General features: G+C 47.7%; 3 protein-coding genes across 4 annotated transcripts; 1 reads left to right on the forward strand and 2 right to left on the reverse strand.

The window, feature by feature from the left end:
- Nucleotides 1-8,917: 8,917 nt before the first annotated feature.
- ZBTB8B (zinc finger and BTB domain containing 8B) lies at nucleotides 8,918-15,046 on the reverse strand. 2 transcript variants are annotated; one of them, XM_054223618.1, is made up of 5 exons: nucleotides 15,013-15,046; nucleotides 14,437-14,735; nucleotides 13,782-14,232; nucleotides 10,915-11,093; nucleotides 8,918-10,591 (listed from the first exon to the last, which is right to left on the reverse strand). In XM_054223618.1, the coding sequence occupies exons 2-5, from the start codon at nucleotides 14,725-14,727 to the stop codon at nucleotides 10,274-10,276; spliced, it is 1,239 nt and encodes a 412-aa protein (XP_054079593.1). In that variant the 5' UTR covers nucleotides 14,728-14,735; nucleotides 15,013-15,046; the 3' UTR covers nucleotides 8,918-10,273. The 2 variants fall into 2 exon arrangements, with proteins under 2 accessions (XP_054079593.1, XP_054079592.1); XM_054223617.1 differs by having other exon boundaries at nucleotides 13,782-14,735.
- Nucleotides 14,985-22,832, forward strand: BSDC1 (BSD domain containing 1). Its single transcript, XM_054223619.1, has 11 exons — nucleotides 14,985-15,129; nucleotides 15,256-15,316; nucleotides 15,958-16,074; nucleotides 16,714-16,884; nucleotides 17,000-17,054; nucleotides 17,450-17,565; nucleotides 17,950-18,018; nucleotides 18,228-18,309; nucleotides 18,499-19,038; nucleotides 20,100-20,203; nucleotides 20,768-22,832. Exons 1-11 carry the CDS (start codon nucleotides 15,119-15,121, stop codon nucleotides 20,798-20,800), a joined length of 1,359 nt encoding a protein of 452 aa, XP_054079594.1. The 5' UTR covers nucleotides 14,985-15,118; the 3' UTR covers nucleotides 20,801-22,832.
- Nucleotides 22,833-23,186: 354 nt separating this feature from the next.
- TSSK3 (testis specific serine kinase 3) lies at nucleotides 23,187-24,387 on the reverse strand. The gene is made up of 2 exons (XM_054223620.1): nucleotides 24,243-24,387; nucleotides 23,187-23,848 (listed from the first exon to the last, which is right to left on the reverse strand). The coding sequence occupies exons 1-2, from the start codon at nucleotides 24,385-24,387 to the stop codon at nucleotides 23,187-23,189; spliced, it is 807 nt and encodes a 268-aa protein (XP_054079595.1).

The raw sequence follows: 24,387 nt of genomic DNA on the forward strand, positions 1-24,387 counted from the left end.
TTTGCTGACGTGGGCGTTGGACAGAGACGCCCGAGGGCTGGGGACACAATTAAAGGGGCAACGCACCGATTGCAGGCGCAGCCCAGCGGCTTCCTCCGCCTGATCGCCCTGCAGTCGGGGCTGCTCGCCTCTTCCCACACCCACATGCTGCCCGGGAGGGGATGCGATGTCCTAGATGCTTCCTCCTCACACCTTTATCTATAGCGGGGGCTTTGATGACCCAAATCTTTCTTTAACGCTCCTGCAGCTTCCTCAAAAGGAGACGTAACATTTTTTTTCCCTGTTCATATCTGTTATCTTCTGAGAAAAACAGGCCTGAAATCCTAGTACCTGAACCTCTCACCTTCTCTCACTCAAAGTTTGCTATCTTTCTCCTTCCTCTTCTTGCCACCAGGATCTTTTTTGTGCTTTTGACACCCCACTTATTTCTCAGAAATATTTGTTTTCCCATGAGAGCCACTCTGCCTTAGCCATATCCTTTGTGTCCTTTTTAGCCTCCCTTTCAGTGAACTTAAGACGTTCCATCTTGAAACAATTTATGCTCCTTTCCCCGCTATCAAAATGGGAAAGACATCTAAAGACGTTGATAGGTAGAAACATTCTCCCGGTATATCATATACATTTATTCATATTCAACTTATATGCATTTATATTGTAACAATATTTTTCACCAGCTTAATTCCCCCTTTTTCATAAACATCCATAGTTTTATAGATTCCATGTCCTTTCAAATGCAGGCAACACTTTTAAAATCTTTCATGAGACCCATTCTGCTTGCGTAAGACTCCACTCTGTACCTGACCAGCTTAAATTAATCATTCTTGAACATGGAAGTGATTGGAATTTACACAGTATTTCGCATGGATCTTTTCAGTCCACTGGGCAATGGTGTTAATTATCAACTGAAAACGTTGCGATCTGATGTACCTACAACAGACCAGCCCCTTTCAGCCATGTCACATTGCTGCTCCGTGGTCATCCTCTGTCCTCTGATCAGTGTCACCTGCAAATCTCATGTAATTCATATTGCTTTTACATCACTGTCTGAAGGGTGTATTGGCAGAACTGATTCCGAAGTCAGCCCAGAGGACAATTAGCATCTTTGTCCTCCTCGTTCCCCTTTCAGGGTAAGGCAACACAACCCTGGCACCCAGCTTCTCACAGCTCTTACCGTTAATTAATAGCGCACAGCTGCATGTTGAATGCTGTGTGCAGCCCCAGGTCACCCATTTCAGAGCGTATACAGGAACCTGCAACAGTTCAGAGAGGGAAAAGTGAAACGATAAAGGTCTGGCAGGGCATTCATTCCTCTGAAGTTTGATTTTGCCTGTCAGTTCAACTAGGTAGCACCTCTTTTTATATAACAGTCTACATATTTTTTTCAGATCCATGCCCAACTTATTTCATCTGCTGAAAACTTCCTTTTGAAAAGAACTATTTGTAGGTATTTGTTCTGTTTGACTTCGCTGACTTCTCAGGGAATCGGTACTTTCACTTGTGTATCGGAGAATGCTCTGCTTGATAGTATGTTCTATCAGTATTAATAGGACCTCAAGCGTTCTCCATCTGCTAGGAACAGGTAATAGAATTTAAAAAGTAGGAAAAAAAATGCAGTGATATCTAGAGTAGCTTAATTAGACTTTTTAAAGATGTTGCAAGTGCTTTTCTCAGAATACTTCAGAAACCTCACCCATAAGTCTGCGCAGTGCAGCCAGGAACCGCCATGGAACAGACTTCGGTTTTCTCATGCATAGGGACTGATTTTGTCTTGTTTTGCACAATAATACATCACAAACAATCCACCGATTCTAGAAATGTATTTAGTTGTTTAATCTAGTCCTTTGTTTTGTATTTCTAAATTTTAGCGTTACTGTTTCTAGCCAAGAAAGTTCCATCCGAAGTTGAGATATTGTTTGGAGAGTTTATCCAATGGGAATAAACTTGGCAACTATGTAGAGGAGGTGCCTCTCACAGCCACAGGAGGAGTGTTGCAAAGCAAGACTAACAGTCTGCTTTTTAGAGAGCAGTTTATAAATTACTTAAAAAAAATGACATTGTTAGTGCCGATACAAAGATTATTAACATAAATGTTGCATTGTCTTATTTGGGTTTTGGTAACAAAATATAATTAACAGTAACATCAGTTAAAAGATTTCAGTTTTCCTTAAAATAAATGTTTCTGAAAAATCCCAGACTTCAGTTATGGTATATTTTCTGACTTCAAATATATAGTGATATTTCTTGCCAAAGGCAACTCAAGAGCGTATACTAGAAAAAATGAAGTACCATAGTTCAAAGACTGACATGCGTTGATTCACAGGATTAATTTGTTGGGAGTTGCAATGCATTTTTCCCAAGTGTGTGAGTAAAGTAACATGCATTTACCAAGGGTTTTATTTTAAATTTTAAAAATATAAATAAAATTATTTCCTATTTCTACCATTGAAGAAATAGCTGCAGTTTTTTTCCACTGGATCAGAAACTTACCGTACTTGGGGAATTAATTAGTTGTGGGGTTTTTTTTTTGCGCTGGATCTAAAAATGCGTTTAATGAGAAAATATGAACAGCAGGAATTTTAATCCACACTCTTGCAAAATTGTTGCTTTTAAAATCGTGTTACACCTCTTCAAAGACAAGTAATTTTCTGAGAACATTTTGTTTGTTTAAAAGCTTTTGAGAAACTTTATATGACATAAAGACACATATTTTTTCAGTAGTTCATAGGTGAGTTGCTAATCGTTCCATGGCAGGAAACTTTTCAGCGTTGCAGGACCTAACGCCTTGAGGAATACAAAGCATGCAAGATAAGACCATATCCCCGTCGTAACGAAAGAGCTTTTTAAGTTATGCAAGCATGGTCTAGAGATAGGGGAACCGTAAGCAAGACACCAGAAACGAATGAAGACCGAGATTACAATTTCATCTAATGCACTCCCAGCTTATTTGACTTTAGCTCGTTTGCCTCTGCATCATTTTTACTGTCATCAGTTTTCTCCATGATGGAGCCAGTGGACTAACCCGTGATTTCTGTAGTTCGGTTGTCTTCACAAAGATCCCGAGCCGCATCCTTTTTCTCTTCTGGTACAAATATAAATGCTTGTTCAGCCTCCAGGTCACCAGGAGATCACTTCATTTTTCAAAATGAGAAGGAAATTGTAACACACTGTCCTAAAATGTCGAGTACAGGGAGGAATCTTCCATCTGCCAGTATACACCTGCCAGGAACGGAGCAGGCCATCTTCTGAACCGCGTTTACAGCTTGGGCAAAGTCTGAGGTTTGACAGTGGTGTTAAGAGAGGCAGCAGCTGCCCGAGCATCTCAGCATAACTTGTCAGTGGCTTCACCTATACTACCCAAATTCCTAACCCTGTACCAAAGGAATTATATTAAATACTTGTTAGGCGTATTCTTATCTTTGACCCAGCTTCCCTCAGCACCTGAAATTGTGACATATTTGCATACAGCTCATCTGTGTTGATGACTTAGGCCTTGATCTAAACATTGATTGTCCCCGAATCATTCACAAGCCCTTGAGTGCCCTGCACTCCTGCTTTCCTCCTCCCACCGAGAGTCCTTGGCACCAAGGATAGTGACAGCCTGGTGGCCCTTGGAGACAAGGAGACAAGATGAGTGCTTCAGTGCTCCACATCTTTCATGTAAAAAATGAAAAAATGTGTACTTACTGTGAGATTAGTATTTATTTAATGTTTTCTGTTCTTCAACTATAAAAGAACCAGACTACATACAACAATATAAACATATATAGTACATATACAATTTAACATACAGTAAAGACAAATTCAGTAAAGCACCACTGTAGAAAAAACATTACAAAAGCACTTAAAGATTTGATCCCCAGCCCTTAAAAAGGGTAAATTGCCTATATAGTGGTGATGCACGTTAGTTCTCACTTTGGTTTAATTTGTTTTTTCCACCCTGACACATACACTCACAGATCTCCACACCAGGACAGGAACACTCGCCGATGCGGCAGCTCGTGGTGACACGTCAGTGCAACTGCGCTAGTACTGGTCTGCAGAAAACGCCCAGTTATTGAATCTGGAAGGGTCTGCTGTGTTCATACTACTACCCGGCTTTACTCGGAACTGTCATTGAACGCTGCCAAGCTAGCTTTTGTAAAATACTCTCCAGACCCACAATTCAAACTTCACACAAGCTTTTTCCCACGTAGAACTTTGGTCCCAAATACCCACGGAAGCAGAGCAGCGGGTGTCAGTCCCTTCTTTCACTCCCTAGCACACCTTTCTCATCAAAATTGTCTCCTTAACACTGGATACTGTTTCTTCTTCTTCTTTTTTATTTTTAAAGTACCCTTATTTTACTTTACTGGAGCACTTTAAAAAGTCATAATCTGCTATGTTTAAAAGTTCATTAAACAACAAAGAAGACTTAAAACAGTAAAAAATGTAAAACAAGATGGACATTCAGAGAAAGCTGAGATAACTGAATTTCATATACATCCGATTCAGATGGTACAAATGAAAATGTTATTGTACCAATTAGTATTTTAGGACAATTTACTTTTGATTGAGCTACTCCCCCGACCTGTCTGGAGGTAGTGGCAACATTCGCACATTGGTTTTCAAAAGTGAAAAAACATCTTCCTCTCCTGCCTCAACAAATACACAGTGTCTTGTTTAATAGTACAGTGCGATTACTGTACTGGCTTTCGCCTGGACAGATCCTGGAATGGGCTTGGAGATTTACGAAGGTCTCTGAATCCACCCATAAATCCACCTGCATGATGGTGTCTAAAATAAGCGGGTTCTAAAATCAGGGCATCTCCCCAAAGTGTTAACTCTTGTTTAGTTTAGTGAGCATTCTTGTTTGCAGTTTCATACAGGAGGAGAGAAGAATCCTCCAAGTCTCCAAAGACTGAGGTATTCAAAATTATTTGTGATCTAGAAATAGCTGTTATTGCTACCAATAGCTGTTAATTACCAACAAAAGATGTCTGTCTTGTATTAGAAACATGAAAGACTACAAGAAGAAAACAATTTCAAAGCAAGCTTCCTATTTTTGTTTGAGTAATACACACTGTTTTGGGTCAGAGCTCACCTACCTTAGTTATTAACAACTAAACAAGACAGAATTTGAAAAATCAGTAGCACGGCCATTGGCTCTCAACCCCAAAAGAAGCCAGCAGCTAAACATTAATCTAAGCCTTGCCACTGAAGAACTGTAAGAATGTCTAAGACCTGACTTGGTTTCTAATTCTGCAAAACTCTCAATGTATGTTTAAATTTTACCCTTGTAACTAGTCCAGTGATCAATGGGACCGGTCATGTGTCTCTGAGTCTTCATAGGACTTAGCTGGTTATGCTAAAAGCATGTAAGAATGTACAGAGTCATATATTTTGACAGTTAAAATATTTTGCATCTCAATTGGCAGTCCAAAATTTAAAGCCCAGTATCTTGCCTTTGGATATTTGGGGATGGCATTTAAAGTCGCTGTGTACGGCCTGCTGTTTTGAGAGGGATTTTTTTGGAGGGGGGGAAAAGGGTGGTGTTTGTTTTTTTTCTTTTTAATTTACTAGTATTCAGACACTTCCCTATAACCGTTTAATAAACACCAAAAAAGTTGTTACATTCACTGGTTGTGTTTTACTAAAAGTGCTGCGCTGACCTGCACGGCAGAGACGATGACATCCTAACTGTAACGCCAGACCTAAAAGCAGCTCTGTGTGGGCACGTGTGCCACACGCATGGGTAGAAATGGAGCCGCTGGCGAGGTTTTAACAACTTCATGCCCTTTATATTTTTATACACGTTACTAATATTTCTAGATATGTAGAAAATCTGAATTTCAAACAATCCAACTAAAGGCAAAAAACAGGCTTGTCTTCAGTTATTTGGTTGACGTGTTAACAGCGGCCCTTAAGAGAAGAAATGCAGTTTTTATGTGCACGTTAAAGGGCACTGGCAACTTAAGCTGGATCCAAAAATCTTTAACAAAAATGTTTAAAAAAAAACAACTCAATAATAAACAAGTTTTGAAATATGAATAATTCCCAGGCACTTCTGAAACAAGCGTGTACACCAAAAGATCCCAATAAAATAAAAGTGAACGGATTTCACTGTTCGAATGAAAACAGTGAAAAGAAAGGGGTTATTAGATTTTTCATTGATTCGGGATATTCTTAATCAACAGGTAAATACAGGTTTTAAATATCATCGTCTGTAAAAGCAGGTTTAAAAAAGCCTGTGTGAAATATCCATTGTCATTCAAAATTAACCTAGAAAGAATATTTGGGAGTCCGTTCCCCCCACCCGCATACATTTTATTGTAGGCATTTGACAGCATTTTCTTCTAGCTAGGATCAGTGAGCTTTTCCCAGTTGCACAGATTTTTCTCACCCAGCATGAAAAATGAAAAGCTTTAAAAAGAGTTTAAAAAGTTAAGATGATTATAAAACTACAAAAAACCGTTAAGGAAACAAAGCCCGTGTTAATAATATAAAAGATTTTTTTAAAAAACCACCAGCTGGCTGGGTTTTAAGTTGACAGCATCCTTTTAATCCTTTCCTACCAAGACTCTTGCTTGCAAAGTGTCTGTTGCCAGCAATGGATATATTCATTTTTAATTCCCAGAAATTGAAATGTGAGCCTTAATCTAGACACTCTCAGGTTTACTCAGTCAACTTTTGAACAGTAAAAAAAAAAAATCAAAGCAACCCTCTCAGAGAGTTTTATTTTCTAGACAATCAAAAAGCTCCAGAATGCTCCAATATCCACAAATATAGTTCAGTCACTTCTACAAATAAGGTTCGGTTTATAAGAATTTGTCATTTAAACTAGACTAAGGGACTTCAGTTATGAAACTGCCTTATTACAAAACATCAGTAAATTAAATAACCACATTTGGAAGATTTACAAGGTCTTGCACCAAGAGGTTAAATGCACTACGAATACCAGTGCAGCATGTATTCCTTTCGTGAAATACAGTGCAATTATGTGCAAAAGTACGGTAAAACGTATACTCCTAAACAAAGTCAATTACGTAGCGCTAAGACTTTAAGATACGTAGTCTGCATGGCCTTTAAAAAACTTTGAGAAAGAGATTATATTAGAAATAACATCTCTAAAAACATGATTTTTGATTCTTCATTAAGCACCATATGAATATTTTAAAACGGCTACATCATTTTCTCAAAGCTTGTAGAGGCTGAATCTACAATGGAAGATTTCAGGAAAAACATCCAAAAAACTAAGTGGAAAGCACAGCAAACAGATTTACATGGACAGGTGGTCACAAGAACATGGATAAACTACATCCGCTTCCAAATACAAAGGTTGAAGGACTCCACTGAAAACAAAGCATCACAGTATGACAGATCAACAGGAAACATCGATTTTGGTGGTCACTTTCCATCTGGAATGGGAACGGCGAACCCCCCACCCACAACCCCCCCAGTGTTACACAGACCTTAACACAGCTCCATTCTCTATGCACAAGACACACAAGAACAATCTCTAAGACCAAAGAAAGCAGGTTGAAGTACAATCGCTGAAGGTCTCCGCAGTCATTCCCGCAGCTCTTATTCCATACGGACTTCCGCAAGAGGTTCCTTTTCCCTACTCTGAATGTCCTCACAGGTTCAGAGTCGGCTACCCCACCCCTCAGCACAGCTCAGCTGCCTCAGAAGCTGAATCTTCTGACATTTTAGTTGTCGCTAGCACTAGCCAGACCCATGCTCAGCTGATACTCCAATGTCTAGTGGCCTCTACCAGTATTTACAATGAGGTGGCATCTGCACGCTGGAATGACCAGAGATTGGGATGCCTGGTCACTAAATATCAATTTGGATCCCTATTTACATTCTTATCCCACTTCCATTAGTGAGTTACTCTCCCAACAGACACAGATATCGTGACTGTTTTCCGGGTGTTCTCCTATGCAGAAGTCCTTCCTTTATCAGATAAGCAGATACAAAAAAATACCCTCTGATGGTGGATGGACTCAAGTGAAATAGAGCAGTAGTCCAAAAGACTAGCCCGGTAGGCTGGAGGTGGCATTTTCCAATGTGCCGGCAAGATTTACAAGCTCACGTTTTGCTCAGATTTTCAAGTGCTTAGGACCCAAAACCACAACAGGATTTTCAAAGGAGCTCAGCTCCAAAGGTGGCATCTATGAGAGTTGTCTCTCGATGGTCTCAATTTAGATAACTAAAACAGGGGCTATAGAGCCCTGAAGTTTTTAAAGATCTTGTCCCAGTGAGATTTTTCTATCGTGATGTGTGTCGTTATGATACTGTTCAGCTATTACACAACTCAAATTTACAGATGACCTGGAATAGGGACCACTGAAAGCTCACGCAACTGAAGTTAGAGAAAATAAACGTAGCGAGTGATGCCAGCATCTTCTTGCGAAGGTGGCACTCACCAAGAACTTCAGCCAGACCATTTCCAAACAAGTCGCTTTACCTTTTGCTGTTTTCATTAATCACTAGTGAAGCGACTTGTTTAAGAAGCTTGTTTCTTCTTTCCTACTTGATCTGGCAATGAATTCTTAACCGCATTTGAGACATCGGAATCACCTCTCACAAGTAAATTTGACATCACTATGGGATTACAATTTCACTGTAGAATGAAGCAAATAGAGAAGGTGAATTGTTCTTTTTCAGTATGTAAAATAAAAGCACAAGGTATGAAAAAAACCTCAACTGGCTACATCAGAGGGTTCTTTGTTTTTTAGGTTCCATCTAATGTTTTCCAGGTGTAGAGTCTTTCTTTACACTAAAAACCTCAAGAAGCACCATCTTGTTAAGTGGGAAGAACTGCTCGTTCTTTGTCAGCCATGCCTGAATACAGGCTTTGGTCCAGCACTTACTCCAGCTAAGACACATAAAATTTGCCTTTTCATGAAACACTTAAGAACAACATAGTAAAGAAGCATTAACAGTCTTATTTCACAGTATATTTCAGTTTTGTCTCCTGATTAGGAAACAGTACGTTACCCAGAAGCAAACAGGCTTTCTGTTGGTGTTGAGTTTTCTTTTAAAGCTTCCCAGGTTGATTTTTGATAGCTTATATCAACTTGGTACTAGAAAAGGAAAAAAAATCTCACCTCCCTTGAAAGCCAACCTTTATCTATCCCAGCACAGAAACATGAGGTCCACACTGAAGGATTTTCTTTTTAAAACAAAACAAAACAGTACTTTGATAAATTCAGACAACATAAACTATGAGAATGATCACCAAAGACTAAAAGAAAATATATTAAAAGAGAAAGAAAAGGATGTGCATACAAAGAGGCCAGTAAGAATTTCTGAGATTTCCTACCCAATTATTTTAAAAAGGGTATTCAGAGCTCTTTGATATGCATAGCTCAGATATTTATATTTACCTGCTCCTCAGCTACATCAGCTGTGAATCTGGCTATTTAATCTACCAGAATCACAATTCCCAAGTGACCTTCTTGACAGCTTTTAACTTCTACTGTAAAAAGCTGAAGAGAATTGGGCAGTTCACTTAGTCTAATCTGAGAGACCAGGACACCAGACCCCATAATGTGTGCTTAATATCTCTTAAGCCAAGACTGCTGGTGTCTAAATGACATTAAGGACACATCTGAAGATCTGTAGTCCGAGCTCTTGGGAGAGGGAGATGCAATAAAAACAACTGAGAAGGAGAAACTTGTTCTCTAAATACCTGAAATTAAGGACACGTGAAATACATTTATGCTTACTGTCGAGGCTTTCAGCAGCAGCATAGTTTTGTTATCCTGGTTTGTCTGCCCTGGTTTCCAGGTCAAGTCCAGTCTAGAGCAAACACTTTAGGTTTACAATTTAGATAATACTGTTCGAATACAGAAGGATCACCCCTTAGTTCAGAAAAGTACAAGGTAACGGATGAAAACTACGTTTCTTTTAATGTAATTTCCAGAGAGAAGATGGTACCCCTCTCAGATCAGGGATTAAGGACCACGACAGCATTATTTGAAGAAACCTGGTATCAAAACAACACAGAGAGGTTCCACCTGCAAAATCAAAACTAGAAGGCAGAGACACCCCTGGCAATTGCTCAAGTACAACCTCTGTGAACCCCAGACAGAAGATTCTTCACAGATTTCTGGTGCACAGCACTGAAAACTTAAAAGTATTAAAATTTCCAATTCTCCCCACTCTTCTTTTAAAAAATGGAATAATAAAAACCAGCACAGTCTCACTAATTGGTCAAATACACAGTTTTCTGTTGCCGACTGGCCACTGTTAGGGAAACACTTTAAACGCTCCCACTCTCCTCTCGCTGCTACATAAGCGTTTCTCGGTCTGACAAACTCCTGTGGATTTCCTGCTTGTCATCACCATCAGCATCGTCATCATCGGCCGGATCGTTCTCCTCTCCAGACTCCACGTATATGGGCCAGTCGTTATCGGCATCGCCCTTCTCTTGGCCTTCTGACGAAGGCTCCATTAGGCTGAGGTTAATGGGCATGGAGTCCTCGTGGGTAGTGGTCACGCAAGTGCAGCTGTCGCACAAGCCAAAGCGCCGCAATCCTTGAGACAGGCTACTTGTGAATGTTCTCCTGCAGCCTTTACAGATAATCGGCTTGTTTGATCGATGCACCTGAAGTTAAAAATAAAAGATTATGGTAAAAAAGGCACCCTGCCTTCTTGCTTTAGCTCTTTCTAGGTACTGTTTTGCATATATTCCTGGAACAGAAAAACATCTACACTTAAGCTAAAGGGCAGGTGATCCCATCGCATTTCCAGCAACAAAGGTTTGGGGCTACATAAGTACTAGTGAACCACGTATCAGTGGCTTAAACTTATTAGAAAAGTTTATCTCATGTTGGCAACAATCATTGTGTCCAACATATTTTGGGAAACGCGACTGGGAAACGCCAAAAGCTTTTAAGAATTTCCTGACGTGTAATCTTTCAAACTTACACTTAAAGCATGACTCCGAAGGTGCTCCTGCCGAGTGAAGCGCTTCCCACAGGTCTCACAGGGGTAGGGCCTCTCACCCGTGTGAGAGCGAATGTGCCGTTTTAATATTCCTTTCTGTTTAGCCGTGTAGGGACAGAACGGGCATTTGTGAAGCTTGATTGGCACAACTAACACATCACCTTTGGGGAAGAAAAAACACAGTGCGTTAGATTAGACAGTTCACCAGTGTTAGCTATCGGCTTCTTAGCCTCCCCACTGCACATCTCAGCCAAGATAATTGCACTTTCCCCTCTTTTTCTATTTGGCTTACCTGGAATTTCTGTAGGTTGTGCAATTTCAGAAGACATTCATGCAGCTGCAGAGGATCAAGTCCCTTGAAAATCAGCTTGCCTTATTAATCACCTTGCTTACATAGCTGATACTCTAAGGGAGTTGGCTCACAACAGAAAAACAAATTAATTTTATTTTAAGAAGCCATTTAATTAAGTGCCAAAAATTTGCTTTTAGTGCAGCGCGGTCTCTGCACTATCTCAGCCACAGAAAGTCTCCTACTTTCTTTTTTTTTTCTTTTTCTGATACCATTAGCATTAAGCAGCGTTAGAAACTAAAATCTTTACGACAAATTACAGGTAGAAGTAGTGTAATGTTTCTCATATGCTTTTAGAACGTTCATAAATTTAGATGTGGAGAACCCATCTCAAAGTATGAATGCGTGTTTCTACTGCCATCCAGTTCAGCGTTCACTTTCCATTGGAAATAACAAGATGAAGGACTCCAATACATTTGCTGATATTATACTTTTCCTACAATCAGACTACATGCACACAAGTAATATGTAATTTATGAAGTCAGATGCAAAAAGAGAGAATTCAATTTGAAGATCACATTTTATATAAAAGTGGGTGTTGCCAAGTTTTTCGGTATTAGCCCAGATAGGAGCTTCCTTTCCAGCGTAAAGGCTGAGATGTTATACTAAAAGATCAGGTTTCCCTATTTCAGGTACCGATTGAGGGACGTGTTTGAGATCAAGCCTCGAGCTCTTTAACAGTTACGCCAAAGTAGGTGGGGCCACAGAATCTTCCTCAGACTAAGGTTTGTCCAACCCTGTCTCAGAAAAAGGAGTGACTAGTATTAACGTGTGGCGATCAAGTGAAATTCATCTCACCCAATTTTGTACCTTCACGGGGTATTACCAATCCCTGCTGGGTGTTCAGAGCACTGTTTAATAAAAGAAAAGGAGTTCTTAGACTTGCCTTGCTTCCAGGCTCTCTACAGGTGCCCGTTTCCCCTCCCATGAGCTGTGAAGGGGACCAGGATGACTCGAACAGATGCGGACACTTGAAAATAAGTGACATTTATCTCATCTGCCAGCCTGAATGCAGGAGAGCACCACTCCCTTATCAGGATTTTGTATTTCTCATTCCTGGTGTCTGTGAAAATGCTAAGACAGCAGGAGCACTAAAAGCTGCAAAGAGATACTTCCATCCTACTAAATGCTTACAACGTTCACTTTTAGCAGATAAACATAACTGAATGCAAGGTCTGGGGTTTTTTTCCCCACTCCTATTTAAAGCACATCGACCATTAACATTTCTAGTACGTTGTCATAAAACCCAATGTTCTCATCAAATTCTAGAAGCATTTCCCTTTTAATGATTCATTAACAGTCTGAAGAGTGTAGGAGGGGAAAAAGCCAAGTTTGTGTGTTAGATGCTCTTGTCTTGCTATGTATCAACAGCCATTGGCATGACCTGGTGACAGCACTCTGTTCTGATAACTTCGGTCTTTTGGTGACTGTAAGACTGAATTTGTGATTTTATCAGATTCCTTATTTTAAAGCAGTGAGAGATATTATTTGGTTTATGGGCTTTAAGATCACACATGCGTGCCTGAGCTGGAAATGACATGAATGTAAGCTTGCTACCTAGAGTAGAATATTCAGTGAAAGATTTCCTCTCTTTCCTGTGCCTCAAATCCTGTGGCATTTGTCACATCGTGAACAGCTATGGCACTTGCAGCGTTCGTCAGAGCCGCCTCCCATCTACATCAGGCAGTTTGGATGAGGCAAGTTCTGCACCAACATTACTGTAAGCAGATAAAACACCCAAATCCTTATTGTCCGCTTCAGGAGAAATGCATATGGACATGACCTTCTTCTCCAGGTCCCTCACAGTGCTGGTAGGAGACATTCCTGCCAGCGTGAGCAAGACACCCCAACAGGCGCTGGGCTGGGGAAAGCAGAACCTCCGGTGACCAGCAGCTGAAAAGCGAGTCTGGCGCTAGAAGTAAAAGTTAAGTCTCACCTTTATGCAACACCAGAGAGTTTAAAGCTTTCAGTGTTCTTAAAGGATTTCTAGGCGTCACTCAATACTGAGTAAAAAATGATTTCTGCCCTTCTGAAGTTCAAAGTAAGTAACAGCAAACAGACCAAAGAGCCGGCAGGAGCTCCAGTGCAATAAGCTGCTTCTGCTCTCTCAGGTTCTACAGCAGATCCCTCTTGTGGCAGCTCAACTTATCTTTCTAATTGCTCTTTCTAACAGTAACATTATGAGAGGAAGATTCTTTTTAAAAATCCGCCTGCCATTCAACAAGGTCCCAAATGAGATTGTTTATTAAAGCAGTATCATCAACACCAAGCTCCAGGATCTGTTTCAAAGAGACTGTAAAAGCTGTGAGAAATACTTACCTCCCGAATGCTGCACTGAATAAATGAGTACAGCTTTCAAGTCCAGAACAATAGTTTATTTTGCTATGGCATAATATTCAGCAATATATTCCTGAACAAGAATGAGAATAACAAAGGAAGTCGCACAACTAAGCAGTTTCCTCCTCAATTACAGAGCCTATACCCCCCGGAGTCCTCTCACCTGTGTCCTCACCATACCAGTCGCTGTGAATGTCCATCATGGAACTCATGGCTACCCCTGCATCCTCTGGCCTACCCTCAAAGCCCCGGACAAAGTGATGAACCACCTCATCCTTTCTCTGAGCTGAGCTGTTGCGCAACAGGGCTTCTAGGAACTGTTTCATGTGATAGTTATTGCAGGCCAGGTCCATCGCCTGCCCGCCGTGCAGCCCCTCGTCCATCTGCTCGAGGGACAGTGGAGTCGGGTACTGCGGCAGCCGTTCACCCACTTCCACCTCCACTTCATCCGAGTCAAACTCCACTTTGGGTTCCACCCCCTTGGGCAGTGAAGAATTAACGTCGTCTGGAGTGTCGCTGCTCCCGGGGTCTCTGACCACCAGCTCCAGGGGATGGCAGCTGCTGCATTCGCCACAGGGAGGGTCTCTCTGACAATCCAAAATCCTTTCCTTTTCCTGCAGGGAAGAGACAGAGGCAGAGCACTGGCTCTTGGAGCTGTACGAGGTGCCCTCTCTCGCAGAGCTGGCGCTCCCGCTATCAGCCTGATAGAAAGCGGCTTCTCTCTCTATTTTCCTGCAAATATCTAACGATGACCTTATATACGTTTTGCAGAAGTTGACCACATCGGTCATCTGCAAATAGCTGGCTGCAGACATCACCTCAATAACATTTTCCCCGCAGAGATCCAGTTTCCCGGAATAAAGGAAATCGAGGATGATGGAGAAGGCCTCCGAGGTGACGATGTCCAGAGAGGCAGTGCTGTGGCGTCCGCTGTCTTGGATGTAGTGAATCAGCAGGGCTCGGAAATACCCGCTGTTGGCGAACAAGATGTTTTTGTGGGCTTTGAAGATCCTGCCCTCCACGATGATGCTGCAGTCGCAGAAAAAGTCCCTCTTGCGCTGCTCGTTCAGCTCTCCCAGCAGCTTGGTGTAGTACGACTGCATCTCCATCGCTCCCGCTGCCCGGGCAAGGAGGAGGCACCGTCAGCGGGGGGGCTTCGGGGGGTGGGGAACCGCCACCGCCTCCCGGGGACCCCCCGGGGACCCGCCGCCGCCCCCCGCCAGCCTCTCCCCACGCACCGGCAGCCGGAGGGGCCGAGCAGCGGCCGCGCCCCCTCCCCTCCCCTCCCCTCCCCTCCCCTCCCCTCCCCTCCCCTCCCCTCCCCTCGCGTCCAGCGGCCTTTCTTTCTTTCTTTCCTCTTCCCTCCCTCCCGTCCCTTGCCGCTCGCCCCTCACCTCCGCCACCGGCCGCCCTCCCCGCAGGAGGAGGAGGAGGAGGAGGAGGAAGTGACGTTGACGGGGGTGAGGGGTCGGTAAATATTGGTGACGTCAGGCCGCCAAGATGGCGGAGGGGTGAGTTCGGCAGCGCTGAGGGGAGCGGCGGGGAAGGGGCCTGGGCTGGCGGCGGGAGAGGGGCAGGGCCCGGGGTGGGGGCGGCGGAGGCGCCGGTCCCGTCTGACGTGCATTGTCGCCGTGCAGGGAGGACGCGGGCTGGTGGCGGAGCTGGCTGCAGCAGAGCTATCAGGCCGTCAAGGAGAAGGTAGGAGGCGGCGGCGGGCCGGGCCTGCGGGGCGGCCGGGGGGGGCGGCGGGCTGAGGGAGCCGTGGGGCCGGCCGGCTGCCGGCGGGTGAGGGCTGGGCCGAGCGGCTGTGTCAACAATGGCTCTGGTGGCTCCCGAGCCGGGCCTCGGTGGCCGCCCGGCGGCCGTAGCGCAGCCCGTGAGCCGGGAAGGGGCCGGTCGGAAGGCGGAGGGGGAGGTGGGGTGTATTTGTTGTGACTCTGGGGACGGTGCGGCTCGGGGGAGCAGCGCGGGGCTCGGGGGATGTGAAAATCGCCACCTGAGCAGGGAGGGCATGTGCAGCGTTGCTTTCCCATGTGTAATATCCTGCCTGTGACAGCATCGCTTACATTAATTATACACAAAACTCAGAACAAGGCTTTTGCTAACCTGTCTCTTTCCATTCTTAAAAAAACCGCACTGTAACATGTCTTGGGCATAGCAGTTTCCCATTGTTATTCTGGTTATTACAGTCTTACCCATTGCACAAGTTGGGGTAAGGGCTCAGCTGGGTTAAAGGCTCTCACACTTTAGTCTTTGCAATGTGCCACATGTTCTCAGAGTGACCGTGGCTTAATTGGAGAGCAAAACGATTACACAATCTATCTGTCATCTTCTTACAGTCCACAGAAGCTTTGGAATTCATGAAACGGGACCTGGCTGAGTTCACTCAAGTAGTGCAGCATGACACAGCCTGCACTATCGCTGCTACAGCCAGCGTGGTCAAGGACAAGCTGGCAGTGAGTATAGGAGTGAGCGCGCTGGGATTCTTGGTTGCAGAAAGCAAAGCGGGGGTTGAATAGGATGCACCTGTCTCCGAGGACATGATCCTGTGAACAAACCCCAATGTGTAACCGTGAGCTTCAGGTGTCAGAGTTTCTCTGTGCTGCAGGTTTGGTGCTGAGCACTGTGTGGGATTTCCTTGCTGTAGTGGTGAGGAACCTCTGGAGACGAGTGGAGACAAGTTCCTTGTGCTTTCCCTCTCCCAGTGTGCAGTGTAGGTGGGATACTGCCAGTGTCACTGTAGTATGACATCGGATCTCCACACAAGCTGTCAGCCTTAGCCTTGCAGAGCTGCTGCTGTGACAGTCGAACTCCCAAGCCAGCCAGTCCCCGAACCTGGCTGTGTCCTTTCCCGCAAAGCCTAGGCTCTGTTCCCCACAAACCTATGACAAGGCCTGCCTGCCCCACCGCCACCTGAGGCTAGTGCCTGCCACCACACCCTTCTAGCCCAGCCCTGGCCACACGGTCACCTCATTAGCACTTCTTTGAAGGCAGAGAAATCCTTTTACTTTAAAGGAACCTATCCAGAAAAGACTGAGACTTGTCCTGCTGCTGCGGGCACTGTTGCTTACACTGCACTGCCTTTTGTCTTCAAGAGGACAGAAGGCTCCTTGGGTGCAACTGAAAAGGTGAGGAAGGGGCTCTCTGACTTCCTGGGTGTCATCTCGGACACATTTGCTCCCTCACCGGATAAGACCATTGACTGCGATGTCATTACACTGATGGCAACACCCACAGGTACCACAGAGCCCTACGACAGTGCCAAGGTGAGTGCCTCGTTCCTGGGCCTTCCCTCCGGGATGCAGAGTCCCCAGGCCCTGTCCTCTCGGGGCTCCGCTGCTGCCCCTCCACTGACGGCTCTGCCCTGTCTGTCTCTTCCAGGCTCGTCTCTACAGCCTCCAGTCAGACCCAGCCACCTACTGCAACGAACCTGATGGTATGGGGGGGCTCGGTGGTGCTGCCGCCAAGCAAATCTGGCCCTAGCATGGGGTTTGTGGGCTGTCCTGAATTGCCCAGAGCCTTTTGCCAGCAGGCCTGCTGGCTTTGCTGTCGACCGGGTTGCTGTTTACGGAGAGCAGATCTGTTTGTTGCATTGGGGACGAGCTTAGACTGAGAGTTTGCTGGGCCAGCTTAAACTGCCGCTACAGCTGGTGCCATGTGGCCTTGTGCCAGCAGAGGACCCACAATATGAGAGACCCATATCTTCCTCCTCCTCTGCCCCTTGCTCACCCCAGCTGGTCTGGTTTAGGGCATCTTTCCAGCGAAACTTCCTGAAACTGTTCCTGCCTTGTTTGTGCCAAGGACTGTTATCTCTGTGCTTGTCCTGTACAGGCCCTGCTGAGCTCCTTGAGGCCTGGCTCTCTCAGTTTAACCTAGAGGAGAAGAAAGGGGAGATCGCGGAGCTGCTGGCAACCAGCCCTTCCATCCGGGCTCTCTACACCAAAATGGTAAGGCCCTGCCTGGCTCCTGCAGTGGGCAGGTTCTGACTTGGGGTATGGTGCAGGGAAGCCCTGAGCTGCTTGGGCCCTGGAGTTTGTGTTAGAAAGAATTGTGGTAAACTGGCACGTGGATATTTGTCAGCATATTGTATTCTTCTCCCCTGCTTGTTTGTCACGAGCCTGGAACAGAAGTTCCTCTGTAGCTGTCTGATGTGCGTGTGGGCATCTGCCGGTGCGTACCCGAGGCTTGGTCCCAAGTGTGTGCAGCTGAAAATGCAGGTGCCTTGTGCAGGTTGTGAGGGCAGCTGCAAGGCTCGGGAGGAGACAGGAGCAAGGCAGTAACCGCAGTGCTCCCTCTGCAGTGACTCATCGTGTTTTCTGTGTCACTCACAGGTCCCTGTGGCTGTTTCCCATTCTGAATTCTGGCAGCGCTACTTCTATAAAGTGCATCGCCTGGAGCAGGTAGGTCAGGAGGTGGGTGTCTCCCCCAGCGGGTGGGCACTCCAGCCAAGGAGCTCTCTAGTGCGGACCAAAGAGGCAGGAGATACTTTTCCTGAAAAAGCAGGGATCTGGGCTGCCTTGTCTGTGTCCTTGTTGTCACTGACACTGAGATGCCTTGGGGAGGAAAGGACTGGGGACGTGAGCGGCTGCTGATGCTGAATTCCCTGCAGGATGAAGCCCGAAGGGAGGCTCTGAAGCAGCGAGCGGAGCAGAGCATTCACCAAGAGGAGCCAGGCTGGGAAGAAGATGAAGGTGGGTCAGATGGTGGGGGGTCTGCGGGAGGGCTCGTGCAGACCTCGGCAGGTCTCAGTTAGAGAGGTGGTGGCTCCTCCTTGCTCCCACAAATTCAGCTCCCAGCCCAGCTGCAGCCAACCCTGCTGCACTGTCAGCTGCTGCTGCACTTGCTGAAACATCTCTCGCTTGTCTTCTGCCTTCCTACAGAGGAGTTCTTGGGGATGTCACCCCTGCCTTGTGCAAACGTGAAATTGCCAGAAGCAGCAGAGAAAGAATCTGCCCCTGCAGCCCTGGAGGGAAGCCACCCCACTGCTCACAAGGGACCCTCAGAGGAAAGCTGGGCTGTCCTTCCTCCGGAGCTGGCCCCAGCAGAGAGGAGCCCCTCTGAGAGCAGTGAGAGTGTCTCCCTTGTGACTCAGATTGCAAACCCTGCCTCTGTGCCTGCTGCACAGCTACAGACTGGAGCACAACCAGCCGGGGCCAGAGACCTCTCCCAGAAGCTGCTGGAGGCCACCTCGGAAGAGCAGAGCTCCCTGCCAAAGCCCCCAGAACCCGGTCATCCTTCTGCACCTGCCCAGGAGTCAGCAGCATCCTCAGAGCAGCCGTCTGTTACAGAGCTCAGAGAGGTGGAGAGCAAAGGCCAGGGCAGGACAGAGACTCTGAAAGAGGAAGGACCAACAGATCTACGTGTCTTTGAGCTGAACTCGGATAGTGGGAAATCCACTCCCTCCAACAATGGCAAGAAAGGTGCGTCTGTGGGGCCAGCACAGGGCCTGGAAACCTTTGGCTGAGGGTGGCAGCTTTTGGGGAAAGTGCTTTGATTTTGTGATGATGGAAGAGGAGAAAAGAGGTTGTGCCAAAATAACCCAGGAAGGTTAGATCCAAAGATTGTCTTAATAGCTGAACCGAAAATGAATCCTTATGCTGTTGGGCAGGGTCAAGTTGGGCACATCAGATGGTGACAGTCTGCTCTCAGCAGGTGGCTGGGCCAGTGTCTTCTCCTGAGCCCTGTTCCTGATGCTCCCTCAGGAGAACGGAGGGTGAGACTCCTCCAGGACCCTGAGGAGGGATATTTTGCAGCTCTGGCTGGCAACAATTTACAAATTTTTAATTGCAGGGGATTCTGCCTTCAGCAGAGCCTGCTGTAGGTCTCCCAGAGTAATGCTTACGTTGGTTATAGGATTATAAAGCCACTGGAAGTAACCCAAGATCCAGCAAGATGGCCAAGTATCACGAACTGGGTCTGTGTTGAGCAGGAGGAAATTCGAGAGGAAATCAAGTCTGTCAGCTGAACAGGGTAGACCTTTGGTCCCTGGGCTGCTGGGTGCTGGGGCAAGGCTGTGGCCTGTGTAGGGAACGTGATGTTTCCTTCCCTCTGTATGTCACCCCTAGGAGGGTCCCTGCTCCGCCTCTGCCTCAGGAGGTTGTCCCTTCTGTTGGGGACTGTGACAGTCCCCTTGCCTAAGTCACTCCTGTCACTCCTTATTTGTTGTGTTTTCTTGTGACTGAAGCGTGACACATCCTAGTTCTCCCAGGCCAGAGGAGAATGTTTCAGCATTCACCTCTTGCACTCATTCTGAATCAACCCTTGCTGCGAGGGAAGTGCAGCTCAGTCCGTCCCATCTCTGTGAGCGAGCTGACAGCCTGCTCTTGGGAATGGGGGAGGCTTTTTCTCCTGGGGCAGGCTGCGGTAGATCTGAGCCTTATGAATGCCAGGGCTTTGTGGGTCTGCTCGGGCAGCTGCGTGATTTCGCGAGTGCCTGGAGCGCGTGCAGCTCTGATGGCCGTCGTGATGTTTGTGGTTACAGGCTCCAGCACGGATATCAGTGAGGACTGGGAAAAGGACTTTGATTTGGACATGACTGAAGAGGAGGTGCAGCTGGCGCTCTCGAAGGTGGAAGTGTCTGGGGAGGTGAGTGGAGGGGAGGTGCTCACTCAAATAAGCGAGAAGATCACTCCCAGAAACCATCAGCAGCTCCCCAGGGTGATGCTGCCTGAGCTCTGCCGTTGCTGGGTGCTTCCCCTGGGAGGTGGAGAGACACTGCAGTGCCTCGGAGCAAGAAGGCGAATCCTTCGGCTTGAGCTCTGCTTCCAGCGCCCATTATGGAGCCAGGGCTCTGCAGCACGCTGCAGCAAGATGTGGCTGCTGCTGGCCTGGAAGGGCCTAGAGGAGCTGGCAGGAGGCTTCTCAAAGGCCTGACTTGCTCTTTGAGGACACGGGCATAGCTTGGGATGTCGCTGTGGGAGTCGTGGGTGTGAGCTGGAGCAGAGAGCGGCTGTTTGGACATGCTTTAAGAGGGATGAGTGTGCAAGTTCCCCAGGGGGAACAGAGCAAGCAAATCCCTGTTGTGAGGGTGTGGGAGCATGAGGATATATCAGGCTTTGCGCTGACTCAGGTGCCCTGGGCAGGAGGATCTGTTGGCAGATGGCTGTTGAGTTACAGAAACAAACTGAGGGATGTTACTCTTGTTTGCAGCTGGAAGATGAAGAGTGGGAAGACTGGGAATAAAGCGACTGCTTCCAGTGTGTGTCACAGGCTCATTTCCACCATCGAATGTGAATTAAATCACAGACCGGCTGTTCCTTTGTGTGTAACTGTGCTGGGGATTGCAGTTCCAGGCTGGAGGAGTTTCATTCCTGCTAAATCCTGTGGGCAACTCAAGTGACCCCTTCAGAGCTGGAGGAGGAGAAGGAGGAAGCAGGAGTTCACTCGTACACGTAGCTGCTAGGGAGGCCATCTTCTCAGTAGGTCCTAGAGACTGGCTAAGCCAAAACTGACTGCCCCGAAAGCGTCGGGTAGAGGCAAATGCGATGCAGTGAGGGGTCCCCAGGGCGAGCTGGGCACTCGGACACCTGGCGGGATCTCTCGGTGCTGCCAGCTGGCTGATAGTTTCCTTGTGCGCGCGTGTTGTCTACAGTGCAGCAGTTCAAAGGCTCTTGGATGTAAGCTGTGCCTGCTCGCTCGCCGCTCCGTGCTGCTGGCTGGGCCATCCCTGGAGAAAGCCCCCATGGAGGGAGCGGCCGGGGGCTGGAGGTGCTGCAGTAGAAGCCCCTTCTGCTCTTTGCTCGTTGCCGCAAAGAAAGGCAGTCAGCTTGTGGCTTTGGCCTAAAGCTGGGCCATGCTGGAAGGAGCCAAACTCCCTGCAAACCCTGAGCTTCTGCCTGGCTTTTTGTCTTGGAAGCTTTTTCTAATGGAAACTCTCGTTTCCTGCTGTGAGAGCAGCAGCGCCTCTAAGAGCCAAGACCTGCTGCTTCCCCCTTTGCAGCTGCACTGCCTTCCTCTACTGGGTTTTCTGTACTTCTAGGTAAATTTCCCAAGCAAAGTACTCGTGGCCTGCTCTTACTTGAGCCCTTCTGGGCAGGCAGTGATTTGGGTCACCTCGGGAGCAGAACCCCTCTGTCGTGGTGCCCAGTTCAGCCCTTGCAAAGCCCCAGTGACCACTTAAACCTCCACCTTGGCACTGAGGCTCGGCCCTTCCCTTGCCCAGCCCAGCGGGAGGCAGAAGTGCCTGGGCGCGGGTGGTACCTGTTGGCTGAGGCTGTGTCTGTCCACTCGTCTGTCTCCCCTCGTGTTCCCCCCGTGCCAGGCCCCACGGCCACCAGGGTCACAATCCTCACTGTGCTCACTTGGGTTCCTTCCCTTAAACCCCCTGTGACTGCTTGCAATGCTTCCTCCGGACCTACGGCCTCTCTTTTTTGGGGCAGTTCCCTTCTCATTAGAAGATGCTAATGAGATGCATGAGATGCTCCTCAGTGGATGTTGCTAATTACAGTGATCCAAAAGGGACAGAGCCCTCGCTGCTGTCTCTGGCTTTTGGGGTGGTGGTTTTATATGCGCTACCTTTGTCCTTCTGCCCCTTCCAGGGCTGCTCCGTTGGAGCTGTGGGTTTCCTTCTGGGTTTGGATAGCGTTAGCCTAGGTGCACTTGGAAGAGTTGGGGTTTTTGGTCTTTTTTTGCCCCCTCTTTGGGGACATTCTCAAATGCAGCTGCCCACACAGGCAGATTGGTGGCAGCGGTGACTTCAGGCGCTTACGTGGGAGCTTGTCTGTCCTGCAGAGCCCACGAGGGCCAGGGACTGTGCTACAGCTCTCCTCCCTCGTGGTGTACAGTGGGCCCTGCGGCGCCTCCGGAATGTTCTGCCACCTCACCCTGTCCTGGGCTCGAATTTACTGTAGCAGGAAAACCTGCTGTGGGGAGGTGACGCCCGTGGGGTGTCGGGGCTGTGGTCCCTCGGGGTTTGGTGGTCTGAGTCACGGCTGGGTCCCTGGGCCTGCGGCAGAGCTCCGAGGGTTCAGTGCTCTCATCTGTGTCGCTGCTTTTTTTTTTTTTTTTTTTTTTTTTAATTCTTTAGTCAAATTAACCATTTGGTTGTCTGTGCAATATTCTCTGTTCTGAACTATTCTGCATCTCCCTGAGCCTTTTCTAGCTGGGGTGAAAACCAGGAACAATTCTAACCGCTGGTAGTTTTGTAACAATGACTTTCTCTGAACCTTTTACAGACTTGCAGTTAACAGCAATTAAAGGAATTCTACAGAGTCTCTGCCTGTGTCGGATGTTCTCATTTTCCTGTGCCCGCGGGATGGGGACGGCTGCCTCATGAGGGTCTCTGCTGTGTCTCGGCTGCTTTAAATTTCCCTTTCCTCCCAGTTTGCTGAACTGGGGAAGGTGGACCTGGGCTGCTCAGAGCCCGTGTCTGCCCTGTTCCCCACCGCTGGCACTCAAGAGCTTTGAGTGAGCTGATATCCTATAAAAAAAAAAAAAAAAGCCCGAGTATGAACAAAACCTTGTCTGTGGCACACCACCCGCGAGGCTGGCTAGATAGGAAACGCGGTCCTCCAAATTTATCATCATTTTAGAAACAATCTGTTCCATTGCGGGAGAGCAGGGCGAGTCCTCAGGGGTTAGTCAGCCATGGGTGTCTGCTGACCCCCTCGATGGAGGGTCTCAGGGTCATGTCTGGTTCCAGGAGCATTTCCAGAAGGTTCTGGCACTCCTTGGAGATCCCCAGGTGCCCAGGGATGGAGACACCTTTCTGCTGCTCGTGCAGCATCTTGGGGATGTCGGTGTCGTCGAAGGGCAGGTGGGCGCAGAGCAGGACGTAGAGGAGGACGCCCATGCTCCAGACGTCGCCCTTGCAGCTGTCGTGGGGCTCGCCCTGCAGCACCTCGGGTGCGGCGTAGGCCGTGCTGCCGCAGAAGGTCCAGCTCAGCTCCCGGCCCTCCCTGGGGAGCAGCTTGGCGAAGCCAAAATCCGTCAGCTTCAAGGTGTGGCCCTGCAGCAGGGCGTTCTCGCACTTGAGGTCGCGGTGGGCCACCCCGCAGCTGTGGCAGTACTCGATGGCCTCCACCAACTGGCGGAAAAGCGCCCTGGCGTGGGTCTCGGGCAGGGGCCCCTCGCGGAGCACGTAGTCAAAGATGTCCCCGTCCTCCGCCAGCTCCATCACGAGGCAGATCTTCCCCTCCGCTGACTCCAGCATCTCGTGCACACGGATGATGTTCCTGTGGTCCAAGCGTGTGATGATCTGGAGCTCCCGGGGCAGGAATCGGTGAATAAACTCTGCCAAGAGGTTGGGGGGGGGGTTTGGTCACGGGGACGTCCCCAAGCTGCTGGCTCCGGGCACCCCCGGGGACTCGGCAGAGGGAGGGAAGGTCATTCCCTGGTTCCTTATGGCCGGGCACTGTTCCCCAAGGGCTGCTCATCGCGGGGGGCGGCTGGGCACCACCAGCGCTTTGCCATCCTTGCGGTGGGAGGGGTGGCCACCTAAACAGGTTCTAATCCTTGGGGCCATGGTCCTCGGGCTGCTCTGCTGGACCCCCCAGCCCCACTCCCCCCCGTCTGCTCTTGGGTGACCGGTGTGGGAAATGTTTTCTGCTGGGAATTAAAAGCCCCGGAGGAGGGACGGTGCCTCAACCCGGAGGTCCCCCCTCATCCCTTTGAGGTTATCTCTTACCTTCTGGCATTTCTCTCTTATCAATTATTTTAATTGCCACTTTCTTCCGGTGCTTTTTGGAAAACGCCTCCTTCACTTTGGAGTACGTCCCCTCCCCAATGGTCCTGCCCAGCTGGTAGCCATTGGCAAGTAAAAACCCCTCCAT

Source organism: Rissa tridactyla, chromosome 18, assembly GCF_028500815.1.
Source record: "Rissa tridactyla isolate bRisTri1 chromosome 18, bRisTri1.patW.cur.20221130, whole genome shotgun sequence".
Classification (NCBI taxonomy): Eukaryota; Metazoa; Chordata; class Aves; order Charadriiformes; family Laridae; genus Rissa; species Rissa tridactyla.